Here is a 14,218-nt window from a genome sequence, read left to right as displayed (position 1 = left end):
ACAGGGCTTGAACCCACCAACTGTGAGATCATGACCTGAACCAAAGTGAGATGCTTAACTGACTGAACCACACAGGACCCACCCCCCACCGTCCAATGCAACAATATTTTGTAGGAAGATAAAATTATCAATTCAAGATGAAATCAATAACCTGAATATCCCTATAACTATTAAAGAAATCGGATTTGTAGTTAAAACGTTTAGAAAAAGAATTCTCTATGCCTAAAGAGGTACACTGGCAAATTTTTACCACATTTGAATAGTAGGACCAGCTTCACACAAGATCTTCCAAAAATACAGACAAGGAAGGAATACTTCGAATTTATATGACTGAGATCAGCAATATCCTAAATCCTAAACTACATAAAAACAGTATTAAAAAACCCTACAGATCAGCATCCTGCATACATATTGGCAAACTTAAAGTATTGTACAAATTTTTTAAGAAATTAATCTTTGTGACCAAGTAGGATTTTTCTTGATTCAGTATTTGAACATCAATCAATGTAATCCACCAAATAGAAGGTTAAAGCTGTGGTTTTTAACTAGAGATAAATGTATCACAAAAGGACATTTAGCAGTCTCTGGAGACCTTTTTGGTTGTCATAGCTACACAGGGTGTTAACTAGTATCTAGCAGAGGCCATAGATTATGTTAAACATCCTATGTTATACAGGACGGCCCAACCTACCACAAAGAATTTTGTGGCACACAATGTCACAGGTGTTGATGTTGAGAAGCTTTAGTCTTTTCAAAAAACTTGCATGGTCAGTCATATCAATAGATGCCGAAAAAGCATTTGACAAAATAGGACATCCTGTGTGTTGAAAACACTCAGCAAGCTAGGAATAGAAAAGGAACTTCCATAACTCGATAAAAGGCATCCACAAAAACCCTGTAGCCAACATCACATTTAATGAAGGGCCGAATTGTTTCCCCCATTTTAAAATAGGTACAAAGTCAAGGATGTTTACTCTTAACACCACCCCTGTTCAACATAATATAATATTGTAATATGGCAAGAAAAATAAAATTGTCCCCATTTTAGTTAATATTGTTTATGTCGAAAACTGTATGGAATCTATTTTTTAAAACTCTTTAAACAAGTGACTTTCTACCAAAACATGTACAGAATTTGAATGCTTACAATTACATAACAGGTCTTTGATTTCTTTATCATAAGTAAATGGATAGACATGTTGTGTTCACATATTGGAATATCCAACATAGTAATGATCTCCATTCTCCCCAAAGTGATGTATAGACACCTATAGTACCTATGGAAATACCAGCAGGACTTTTTCTTATAAACATAAACCAGCTAATTGTAATGTACATGAAAGGGCATAGAGGAACTAAAATACGTAAAGCAGTTTAGGAAAAAAGAAAACCACAAGCAAAATCACATTACCTGACTTTACAAATTATAGAGCTACTGTGGTATGGTATTAATGGAAGAGATAGACATGTATATCAATGGAATAGAATGGAGAATAAGAAATAAATGCACAATACATGGACATTTACTCTTTGATAAAACAATTCAGTGGGAAACAATAAGTGGTATTGGAACACTTGGCCGTCCACTTGTAGAAACATGAACCTTGACCAAAACCTCACACCTTGTACAAAAATGAACTCAAAATAGATGTAAATGAAAACTGTGAAACTTCCAGAAGAAAACTAAGAGAAAAATCTTAGTAACCTAGAGAGTTAAGCAGAGTTTGTAGCAGTGGCACTACAAATACAAACTGTTAAAGTAATTGAGGAGTATGAACCATAAAAGAAAAAAATTGATAAAATGAATTTCATCAAAGTTAGAAACTTTTACTCTGGCAGGTACTACCAAGAGAATGAAAAGATAGTATTCGAGAGAAAATATTTGCAAAAAACATTTGACAAAGGACTTGTATCCAGACTATATAAAGAACTCTTAAAACTAAACAATAAGAAAACAATTCAGTTAATAACTGTGGAAAGGGCTTGAACAGAGGATAAAGATGGCACTTAAAATATGTCCAAGACTACTAGTCATTAGTATAATGCAAATTAAAACCACAATGCGATACCAATACACACCTATTAGAATGTTTAAAATAAAAAATACTGACAATACCAAAAGTGGAAAAGGACGCAGAGTAACAAGAACCCTTCCTTTATTGCTGGTGGTAATGCAAAATTGTACAGGCAATCTGCAAAGTGAATGCAGTTTCTTATATAAGTTAAAGATATGCTTACCATATAACCCAGCAGTCCCACTCTTGAGTATTTAACTTAGAGCATTAAGATAATTTTAAAAACTAAAATTTTAATTTTACAAAATTAAGAGAACAATACATTAAAACGTTAATGGTAGTTCCTTTAAATGTTTAAAGATGTCATTTCCTACTGTAAACTATATGAAATAGTTGTATGTATATTATTTGGTTTAGAGTCTGCTTTCTAGATGCACTTTTTAATATTTAAAAAAAGTTTGCATTATGCTAAAAATATATCATCATTACAGAAAATTTAGAATATTAGAGGGGAACCCCCCCACACCCATCTGTAATCCTACTGCCTCTGCAGCCACTTTGTGTGCCTATCAGTTTTTTAATATATGGTTTGTTACATGATTGCAGTGATTATATGTTCTCATATATGGCCTATAGTTTGTTGGTTCTGGTTCTTTACAGTTTTGATGATTGTTCTTTATACTGTGCTTCTCCAGTTTTAATCTAAACATTTTTTACATATGATTAACATCATTCTAGGATTTCAAATAATTCATCAGAGTCACTGTAGCCTTCTTTATACCTCAATTCTGGTGACTTTATCCTAGCAGGAAGCCCTTGAACCTAAACACATATTTGCTTGGACTTTTAATTTTCCTTTCCTGAGTGTGTTTCCTTCCCCCTGTTAGAGAAATGAAGTGAAGATCTCTCTTTGGCTTTATGCTGCTGAGAGTAAAAGTCCTCCTTTGTTTCCAAAAACAAGGTTGGCTTTCTAATTTCTCTTTTTAGAGGAAGAGTAAAACAGCCCCTTCTTTTCTTTCTTATACAGAGCCACATGTAACCTAATTTTGATATATTCTTGCTTAGCTTTTTTTTTTTTTAGTTTAGTTTTTTTTTTTTACGTTTGTTTATTTTTAGAGAGTGAGACCGTGCACGACTGGGGGAGGGGTAGAGAGAGAAGGAGACCAAATCCGAAGCAGGTTCCAAGCTCTGTGCTGTCATCACAGAGTCCAACACGGGGCTTAAACCTATGAACTGAGAGATCATGACCTGAGCTGAAGTCGGACGTTCAATTGACTGAGCCACCCAGGCACCCCAAGCTTTTTGTTTAATGTTTATTTTTCTGAGAGAGAGATAGTGCAGAAGTAGGGGAGGGGCAGAGGGAGAGGGAGACACAGAATCCGAAACAGGCTCCAGGCTCTGAGCTGTCCGCACAGAGCCTGATGGTGGGGCTTGAACTCATGAACGGTGAGATCATGACCTGAGCCAAGGTCGGATGCTTAACTGACTGAGCCACCCAGGCACCCCAATTTCTGCTCAGCTTTTAAAAACATCTTAAATTGGCTCATTTCTGACAAGTATACATGTTAGCACGTTAAACTTTTTTTTTTCTTACAGATTTAACATGATACTTTGTGAATACCAGAACTGCATTGCCTTCAGAGCCTTTTTTTTTTTAAATTTACATTGACTGATCTTTGTAGACCATTATAATAGAGTTGTTATTCTGATAATGTAAATGGTCTCCTTAGCAAGAATCTTTTTTCTTGCCATCATAGGGAGAGAAGAATCTGTTATAGAGATATCCTCTACTGTTCTAGGGGTATTGCAAACATCGTACACTCACAATTTTCTTTATTACTGTCATATTTCTGAGCTGTTGGAGAATAATTCTAAATGAAGTGAGTTAACAGTGAGATGTAAGAATATGTTCTAGTCAAGGTATTAGAATACTAAGTTATTGACTAGCTGTTGTGGTAGGTAAAACATGAGACTGAATTAGGACAGGGAGCTACCCCTCAGACTAAAGTAGAGAGGAAGTGATGGTGCCATGTGAAGTGGAAGAGACATTTAAGTAACTGTCATTCTCTCAATTCCCACAAAGGCTTTTAGACTTAGGTACGATATTTCCTTTTCTAACTCAATGGAATTGAACCCAAGAACAATTAAGTTTTTTGCCAAAAGTTATGTGTCAGTTATAGGTAGAATTGGGAATTTAACTCAAAATTATTTCACTTCAAATCCTTTTTCCTCCCTACATTGTACTACTGTGTTGATCTTATGGTTGCAGAAATATTAAAATACAGTTTTAAAAGATGGGCAGAAATTTAAAATTGCAGAATCATTTGTTCAGCCAACATGAATAGATTTTACTTGTTCGCCTAAAACTGAGATTCAGAGCAAAGTTATGCACTAAAAAATTGACCCTTTTGTGTTAGCACTTGAAGGCCACAGGAAAACAGAAATCAAAATAATTGATTTAACTATATTCAGAGGCGATTGTAAGTCAGCAAAATTTCTTATCTAATAGGAACTCAAAAGATAGTTTTTAATTGTAAATTCATAAAGAGCAGTATTTTTTTTTTTTAATTGAAATAACCACCAGAAACAATTAAAAGCATTGGGCATTGAGACTAGGGGGTAGGGAAGAGCTGAGCCTGAGAAACTGCTCTTATTAGTTATAACCCTGCCTGTACAGTTTTAAGTTTTACGTATGTACTTGTGTTACTGGAAAAAATTTTTTTTTTAAAGATTTCATAAAACTCTGAGGCAAAGATTACTGAGATATACTTCCTTGCACAAGATGGTTAGGACACAGTGGTAGTACAAAATTAATTATCATTTACCTCTGGACATATAAAAGATACTACTAATCAGTGTGTACTGACTTAAAGATGATGTTCAGTGCTAATCACATTGCCTACCTCTTTTATTAACGAGTGTATCTCTGACCTGTTAAAGTGGGTGGGCATAAGGATGGTTTTATTGTGTAAGGACCCAGGATAAGCCACTACTGTACTATATTATTAGTGATAAACTTCTTTAACTAGAAGATACTAGCTGTTTGATGTCAAGAAGTATCTCTTGACATAGGGCTCTGTTGTTGTAAATAAAAAGTTCTTTTTTCTTTTTGGGGGAGGTAGAAGATGAAACTAGATGTTTTCTTTGAGTCTTGATTGTGCCGTTCCAGCTCTAACCTCTGAGTAAGCTCCATGATAACATCTAGGATTTGTTTTTTGCTCCATCAGATCATTGTAGTATTTTTGGAGGACTCAGAATGATCAAATTTAACACATGGATTTAAATAAATAATCTTAAATAGTTATGACGGATTTCAATTAGCATACCCAGGAAAAAGTATAAACCTTTGTAGAATAAAGTATAAAAACTTAGAATTTAATGACACTAAACATATGGAAGAATATTTTTAAAAGTTTGAAAATCAGGGTGCCCGAGTGGCACATTGGGTTAAAGCGTCCGACTCCGACTCTTGATTTCCGCTCAGGTCATTATCTCAACAGTGCATGGGATTGAGCCCCATACCAGCCCGGCTCCCTGCTGACAGTGCAGTGCCTGCTTGGGATTAATATTCTCTCCTCTTCTCTCTCCCCCCCCTCCCCCCCACCTTTCCCCTGCTTTTGTGTGCTTACTCTCTCTCAAAATACATATTTTAAACAAAAGTCTTAAAATCTGACAAATCAGTTTTATCTTCAGAAATTTCTGAGGATGATTATTTAGATTTCTTAGTGATGATTTTAGAATCTAAGATACTGTTGAGTTGTGTTTTAGAGCTGCTATATAGGAAACCTAAGGGAGTAGGATTTGTATGTTTAAGTGTGTGGTTAGTGAAGTCTGAAACTTTCAAATTGTTTAGTATCAAGTTGTCTTACGTCTTAATGTCTCTTTAAAAAATTATTATTAATAGCTGTGTACGATCGAATGCGAGCAGATCAGAAGAAATTTGGTAAAGCATCGTGGGCAGCAGCTGCAGAACGAATGGAAAAGCTCCAGTATGCTGTTTCTAAGGAGACTTTGCAGATGATGAGAGCAAAAGAGATCTGTTTGGAACAGAGGAAACATGCACTAAAAGAAGAGGTAACAAAAACCATCAGAAAAATATATAACATTTGAAGATAAGATTTGCTATTTGATTTTTGTATTTGTACAGGACTGGCATTTTCTGACTCTGTAGGCAGTTAATTTTGCAGTGTTTCCATGAGATGATACTCAAGATGGGGGCTTCTGATTTGAGTTGTCCACTAGTAAGAGACGTATAAGGTATTCTCATAAGCATCGTGGTGTGACTGTAGGCAGCAGTACACTATTTAAAAAGTTGACATTAGAATTTCATTGTTGTCTTTTAAATGTTTTGTACTGTAAGGTTCAAAGGTCTGACAGTTATTTTTCAAAATCTTCTAAAAAGGTTTGTTTGTTTAGAGAGACAGAGACCTTGCAACTGGGGTATGAGAGAGATGGAGACGATCCCAAGCAGGCTTGGTGCTGCCAACACACAGCCTGACATGGGGGGTTGAACTCGTGAAACCGTGAGATTGTGACCTGAGGTAAAACCAAGAGTCGGATGCTTAACCGCCACCAGACACCCCTTAAAGCTCTGACAATTATTTAAAAAGTTGCACTGCCCAGAGCAATAAAGAAAAATCCTAATTCAGAACCATTACCTTTTGGAGTTTCCCATTTTATTACTGAACACAAAACAGGTTCAAAAGAGGTCCATTTTCTTGACTGTACTTAATTTAAGACCTCTTCATGAACCCTCCCCCCCCCCCCCCCAAAAAGACTAGTTTTACAAATCCTTGAAAAGGTTGCTGATAGACATATTTAAAATTTATCTAAATGATCTTTTAAAATTTACTTTTTCATCATCGTCCTGTTCATCAGTGGTTTTAGTATCCTCATACTGTCCAGTGCAATGTGGAATAACCACCCCCCCCAGTCTTGCTTGAAAATATTGAAACCATTAATTACAATATTTTTATTACCTCTGAGGCCATTATCTTTAAACACTGTTAAACACTTTATTAATAAATTTGACCAGAACAGATGGCCTTTTTAAAAATTTTTTAATTTACATCCAAGTTAGTTAGCATATAGTGCAATGATTTCCAGAACAGATTCCTTAATGCCCCTTACCCATTTAGCCCATACCCCCTCCCACAATCCCCCCAACAACCTTCTGTTCTCCATATTTAAGAGTCTCTTATGTTTTGTCCCCCTCCCTGTTGTTATATTATTTTTGTTTCCCTTCCCTTATGTTCATCTGTTTTGTCTCTTAAAGTCCTCATATGAGTGTAGTCATATGATATTTGTCTTTCTGTGACTAATTTCACTTAGCATAACACCCTCCAGTTCCATCCACGTAGTTGCAAATGGCAAGATTTCATTCTTTATGATCACCGAGTAATACTCCACTGTATATGTATACCACATCTTCTTTATCCATTCATCCATCGATGGACATTTGGGCTCTTTCCATACTTCAGCTCTTGTCGATAGTGCTGCTATAAAACATTTGGGTGCATGTGTCCCTTCGAAACAGCATACCTGTGTCCCTTGGATAAATACTTAGTGCAATTGCTGGGTTGTAGGGTAGTTCTATTTTTAGTTTTTTGGGGGAACCTGCATACTGTTTTCCAGAGTGGCTGCACCAGCTTGCATTCCCACCAGCAGTGCAAAAAGAGATCCTCTTAGTCTGCATCCTCACCAACATCTGTTGTTGCTTGAGTTGTTAATGTTAGCCATTCTGACAGGTGTGAGGAGGTATCTCATTGTGGTTTTGATTTGTATTTCCCTGATGATGAGTGATGTTGAGCGTTTTTTCATGTGTTGGTTGGCCATCTGGATGTCTTCTTTGGAGAAGTGTCTATTCATGTCTTGCTCATTTCCTCATGGATTATTTGTTTTTTGGGTGTTGTTTGATAAGTTCTTTATAGGTTTTGGATACTAACCCTTTATGTGATATGTCATTTGCAAATATCTTCTCCCATTCTGTCGGTTGCCTTTTAGTTTTGCTGTTCGTTTCCTTTGCTGTTGAGAATCTTTTTTATTTTTTTTATTTTTTTTTTTTAAATTTTTTTTTTTCAACGTTTTTTATTCATTTTTTTTTTTGGGACAGAGAGAGACAGAGCATGAATGGGGGAGGGGCAGAGAGAGAGGGAGACACAGAATCGGAAACAGGCTCCAGGCTCCGAGCCATCAGCCCAGAGCCCGACGCGGGGCTCGAACTCACGGACCGCGAGATCGTGACCTGGCTGAAGTCGGACGCTTAACCGACTGCGCCACCCAGGCGCCCCAAGAATCTTTTTTATTTTGATGAGGTCCCAGTAGTTCATTTTTGCTTTCACTTCCCTTGCCTCTGGAGACATGTTGAGTAAGAAGTTGCTGCAGCCAAGGTCAGAGGTTTTTACCTGCTCTCTCCTCAAGGATTTTGATGGCTTCCTGTCTTACATTTAGGTTTTTCATCCATGTTGAGTTTATTTTTGTGTACAGTGTAAGAAACTCCAGGTTCATTCTCCTGAATGTCGCTGTCCAGTTTTCCCAGGACCACTTGCTGAAGAGACTGTCTTTATTCCATTGGATGTTCTTTCCTGCTTGGTCAAAGATTAGTTGGCCATATGTTTGTGGGTCCATTTCTGGGTTCTCTATTCTGTTCCACTGATCTGAGCGTTTGTTCTTTGCCAGTACCATACTGTCTTGATGATTACAGCTTTGTAGTATAGCTTGAAGTCAGAGATTGTGATGCCTCCTGGTTTGGTTTTCTTTTTCAAGATTGCTTTGGCTATTCGGGGTCTTTTCTGGTTCCTTACAAATTTTAGGATTATTTGTTCTAGCTCTCTGAAGAATGCTGGTGTTATTTTGATAGGTATTGGCATTGAATATGTAGATTGCTTTGGGTAGTATTGACATTTTAAGAGTGTTTGTTCTGGATAGGAGCATGGAATATTTTTGCATTTTTGTGTGTGTGTCTTCTTCAATTTCTTTCATAAGCTTTCTTTCATAAGTTTTCAGTGTAAAGATTTTTTACCTCTTTGCTTAGATTTATTCCTAGGTATTTTATGGGTTTTGGTATAATTTTAAATGGGATCAATGCCTTGATTTCTCTTTCTGTTGCTTCATTGTTGGTGTATAGGAATGCAGCCAATTTCTGTGCATTGATTTTATGTCCTGTCACTTTGCTAAATTCATGAATCAGTTCTAGCAGTTTTTTGGTGGAATATTTTGGGTTTTCCATAATAGAGTATTAGATCATCTGCGAAGAGTGAAGTGTGACCTCCTCCTGGCGGATTTGGATGCCTTTTATTTCTTTGTGTTGTCTGATTGCTGAGGCTAATACACTCAATACTATGTTGAATAACAGTGGTGAGAGTGAAGATCCCTGTCTTATTCCTGGTCTTGGGGGAAAACTCAGTTTTTCCCCATTATAGACGATATTAGCAGTGGGTCTTATTATTCATATATGGTTTTTATGGTCTCAAGGTATGCTCCTTCTATCCCTTCTTTCTTGAGGGTTTTTATGAAGAAAGGATACTGTATTTTGTTAAATGGTTTCTCTGCATCTATTGATAGGATCATGTGGTTCTTGTTCTTTATTTTATTGATGTGAATTAATCACATTGATTGTTTTGCTGATACTAAACCAGCCCTGCTGCCCAGGTATAAATCCCACTTGGTTGCGGTTAATATATTTTTTTAATATATTGTTGGATCTGGTTGGCTAATATCTTGTTGAGGATTTTTGCATCTGTGTTCATCAGGGGCAGATGGCTTCTTATGAAAGGGATTCAACATGGTCATTTGCTGATAGTTTTCCTAACTATTAGAAGAAGCAAATCTCCTTGTTGTTCATGGGTCACCTGTAGTTTTAAAAATGAATGAAGATTAAAGCTCGTGTTAGGGATGAACCTAAGATGGTGTCCTATATGGTATATAATGACATTTCATGGTTTAGGCACAACTGTTCAGTTGGTGCTCTTTTTCTTAATGTTTATTTTGAGAGAGAGCTCAAGCAGGGGAGGGGCAGAGAGAGAAGGAGAGAGAGAATCCCATGTAGGCTCTGCACTGTCAGCAATGTATTGTATCATACATTATGTCATTAAGTCATTTTTGGAAAAACATGAAGTCACTTTCTTTTCACCAGTAGGCCATATGTAAAATAAATAAATGTATGTATATATATATTTTTTAATTTTTTAATTTACTTTTGAGAGAGAGAGTACGTGAGTGGGTGAGCAGCAGAGAGAGAGGGGTGGGAGGGAACAGAGGATCCCAGGCAGGCTCTGCATTGACAGCAGAGAGCCCCCATGCAGGGCTCAAACTTAAGAACTATGAGATTGTGACCTGAATCGAAGTCCGACACTCAACTGATTGAGCCACTGCATTCATTCTTGAGTAATTCTTTAGTAGTATGTTCTTTAACCTCCATGTTATTTGTGGTCTTTCCAAATTTTTTCTTCTGGTTGACTTCAAGTTCATATCATTGTGGTCTGAAAATATGTGTGGTATTGTCTCATTCTTTTTGTACTTGTTGAGGGCTTGTTACCCAGTAGGAGATCTTAAAGGATGTTCTTTGTGCCCTCAAAAAGAACATGTATTCTGCTGCTTTAGAATGAAATGTTCTGAATATATGTTAACTCCATCTGGTCCAATGTGTTACTCAAAGCCATGGTTTCAGGGCCCCTGGGTGGCTCGCTCAGTTAAGCATCCAACTTTGGCTCATGTCATGATCTCTTGGTTTGTGAGTTTGAGCCCCCCATCGGTCTGTCTGCTGTCAGCCCTGAGCCCATTTTAGATCCTCTTTCCTGTTTCTCTGTCCCTCCCCCACTCATTCATATTCATTCATTCTTCCCCCTCTCTCCCTCCCTCCCTCTCCCTCTCCCCCCGCCCCCCCCCCAATAAATAAATAAATCAATCAACTAAAAAAAAAAAAAGGCAATTACTTTCATGTTGATTTTCTGCTTAGGTGAACTATCCATTGTTGTACATGGTGTGTTAAAGTCCCCTACTGCTTTTGTATTTTTATCAATGAATTTCTTTGTTTATTATTAATTTATTTATGTATTTGGGTGCTTTCACATTGGGGGCATAAATAGTTACAATCGTTAGATCTTCTTGGATAGACCCCTTAATTAGGATGTAATGCCTCTTTTTCATCTCTTTTAACAGTGTTTGGTTTAAAATCTAGTTTGTCTGATAATAAGTATGGCTACTCTGGCTTTTTATGTGCATTAGCATGCTAGATAGTTCTCTGTCCCTTCACTTTCAATCTTCTGGTGTCTTTAGGTCTAAAATGAGTCTCTTACAGGCATATATAGATGGGTCTTGTTTTTATTTATCCATTCTGATACCCTGTGTCTTTTGATTGAAGCATGTAGTCCATTTATATTTGGAGTGACTATTGATAGATACAAATTCAGAGTCTTTGTGTTATGTGTAAAGTTGGTGTCTCTGTTCCTTTCTAGTCTTTGTTGCCCCTCTCCCCCAACACACCCACAGTCCCCTTTTAATATTTCTTTCAGGGTTGGCTTAGTGTGGTCAACAACTGCTTTAGTTTTTGTTTGGGAAACCATGCATGCTTAATTTAGTTTTTTGATAGAATGATCTTTATATGGTTAATACCCCATTTTGTGCATTCATCAGTTGATAAACATTTGGACTCTTTCTGCTTTTGGAGCTATTATGAACCATGCTGCTGTGAACCCTGTCAAGTATAGGGTTTTCATTTATCTTGGTATGTCCCTAGGAGAAAACTGCTGTTTAACTTTTTGAGGAACTGTCAGACTGTTTACCTAAGCAGCTGTTCCCAACAGCAGTGTACAACAGTTAGAATTTCTACACATCTTGTTCTACACAATCATTAACACTTAAAATGTGTCTTTTTTATTATGGCATCTTGGTTGAGTGTGAAGTGGTATCTCATTGTGTTTTTAGATGCATTTCCCTCATGGTATTTATATTGAGTGTCTCTTCATTTGCTTATTCCCTACTTATTTATCTTCTTTGGAGAAACAGCTGTTCATACCTTTTACATTTTAAAATTGTGGTTTTCTTTATTACTAAGTTGAAAGACTTCTTTATATATTCTATATACAAGTTTTTTATAAGATACATAATTTGAAAATATTTGCTCCCATTCTATGGATTGACTGTATTGGTTGTTAGAACACTGGCTATATGTGGCAGTAGTATATTTTAGTCTCTAAGGAAAAACAAAATGTCTCTGCTTTTATTAGTACAGCTGTATGAAATTTTTTTGGCTAAGTTGGTCCCTATTGACATTTTAAAAGTGCATATGCTTATCTACTCTTGTTAAAAAGTAGTGAGATAGCTTATAATGTATAATGAGTATGATCTAGAAAGAAATCTTTTTGTTAATGACTTTAAATTGTGATTTTTTTCCCCTTATATTTTATTTGCTACTAGTGTTAAAGGCAAAATTGTAACTTGTCTTGTCTTGGAACTTTTTCACCCTGTATTCAGAATCTCTTTGCAAGGATTTCAGTCCTACTCATGTTCCCCTGAAGCATTTCTATTGCAATCTCCTTTTCCTAGTAAGCTTTCTCATTTATGTCACAAGCTGTCTGAAATACTAAGTTCCAGAACTTTTAAAACGTAAAATCCTAGGTTTTGGTTTTTGGTTTTTGGTTCTTGGTTTGTGTGTGTGTTTTAATCCTAGCATTTTATTGCCTGGGAAGTTGAGTACCATTCTTTGTCTTTATCACGTGTGCTAGCTTTGTTGTTCTAACCAGGCTGACAGTGAATTATAGAGTGCCTAAAAGAACTGCTTAGGGTAAGATTTCTGACTGTTTGCTATTGTAAGAACATTGTTCTTACTGGAGTTGGTCTAGGATTGTAGAGGAAGGGCTGGGCTAAAATGGGCCCCAGGAGTCTAGGATGATTACCTGTGGGGTCATTTTCCCTGGGGCCACCCCATTACCTTAATGGTCTCCTTCTTAATGTTCTGGATTGTGTTTAAATTCTTCAAAGGGTTTGGTAAACATACCAGTCATTCTTGCCAGGTTTATGCTTGAGTGTATATAATGTACATATTGTGTTTTTTATGTATATCTATGATGTACTACACCAGTTTTATTAGCATTAATTTAAGGTGACCACATTACTCATGAGAAACAGAGCAAATATGAATTAAGTCCATCCCAAACAGGTGATTTTTCCATTGAACACTTGATAATACAGTACTGCTCTGTTATTTAAATTATGGGGAGACTTTTGTTCTTTAAAAAAAAATACATTATATTGTGTCTTGTTTTTTTTGTTTTTGTTTTTAAAGAGAAAACTTCTTCCTGATGTGACAATATAAAATACTTTAAAAATTAAAATCAGAGGAGTGCCTGGGTGGCTCATTAGGTTAAGTGTCCGACTTTGGCTCAGGTCATGATCTCACGGTTCATGAGTTCGAGCCCTGCATCGGTTCGAGCCCCGCATCGGGCTCTGTGCTGATAGCTCAGAGCCTGGAGCCTGTTTCAGATTCTGTGTCTCCCTCTCTCTCTGCCCCTCCCCCACTCACGCTCTGTCTCCCTCTGTCTCAAAAATAAACAAAGATTAAATTTTTTTTTAGTTAAAATCAGAAATTAAAAAAAAAATCAGATATTAAAAAATATTTAGTAATAATTGATATGTGTAGTGCTAAACTTGTAAATTCTTAAGTACTAAATTATACCTACATAAGCAGAACTATATTTGACATTTAAATTCTTTAACTCCTTTAAATATGCTTTAGGAGTACATACCATTTCTTTTAATCTGTCTCCTTTATAAATGTTTCTGGATCTTGATTGTAGTCATTCTTACCCTTTTGAGGTCCCAGACTCCTGCAATATTAGGAATTTGAAAGCTGGCACCGTGTGTGTGTGTGTGTGTGTGTGTGTGTGTGTGTGTGTGTGTGTGTGGCGGGGGTGGGGCGAGCATGCCTGGGTGGCTCAGTTGGTTGAGCATCTCACTGTTGACCTCGGCTCGGGTCATGATCACAGGGTAATGGGATCAAGCCCCTTGTTGGGCTCTGCTCTGAGCATGGAGCCAGCTTGCAATTCTCTGTGTCCCTTTTCCCCACCCTCCCACTTGCATATGTCTGTGCTCTCTTGCTCACTCGCTCTCTATAAAAAAGAATTTGAAACCTAGGAACTCTCTACTGAGAGAAATATGCATATACTGACAGTTCTGCAGACAAATTTAACAGGTTTGCAGATCAT

The 14,218-nt window shown here is 36.8% G+C and overlaps 1 protein-coding gene across 1 annotated transcript in view; it reads left to right on the top strand.

The window, feature by feature from the left end:
- The window catches only part of JMY (junction mediating and regulatory protein, p53 cofactor), a 100,758-nt gene that overhangs the window by 56,332 nt on the left and 30,208 nt on the right, over window positions 1–14,218 (top strand). Inside the window, 1 exon segment of the mRNA XM_058728779.1 lies at window positions 5,920–6,089. Coding sequence (XP_058584762.1) covers window positions 5,920–6,089 — 170 coding nt within the window.

Source organism: Neofelis nebulosa, chromosome 1, assembly GCF_028018385.1.
Source record: "Neofelis nebulosa isolate mNeoNeb1 chromosome 1, mNeoNeb1.pri, whole genome shotgun sequence".
Lineage (NCBI taxonomy): Eukaryota > Metazoa > Chordata > Mammalia > Carnivora > Felidae > Neofelis > Neofelis nebulosa.
This window is presented reverse-complemented; position numbering and strand designations above follow the sequence as displayed.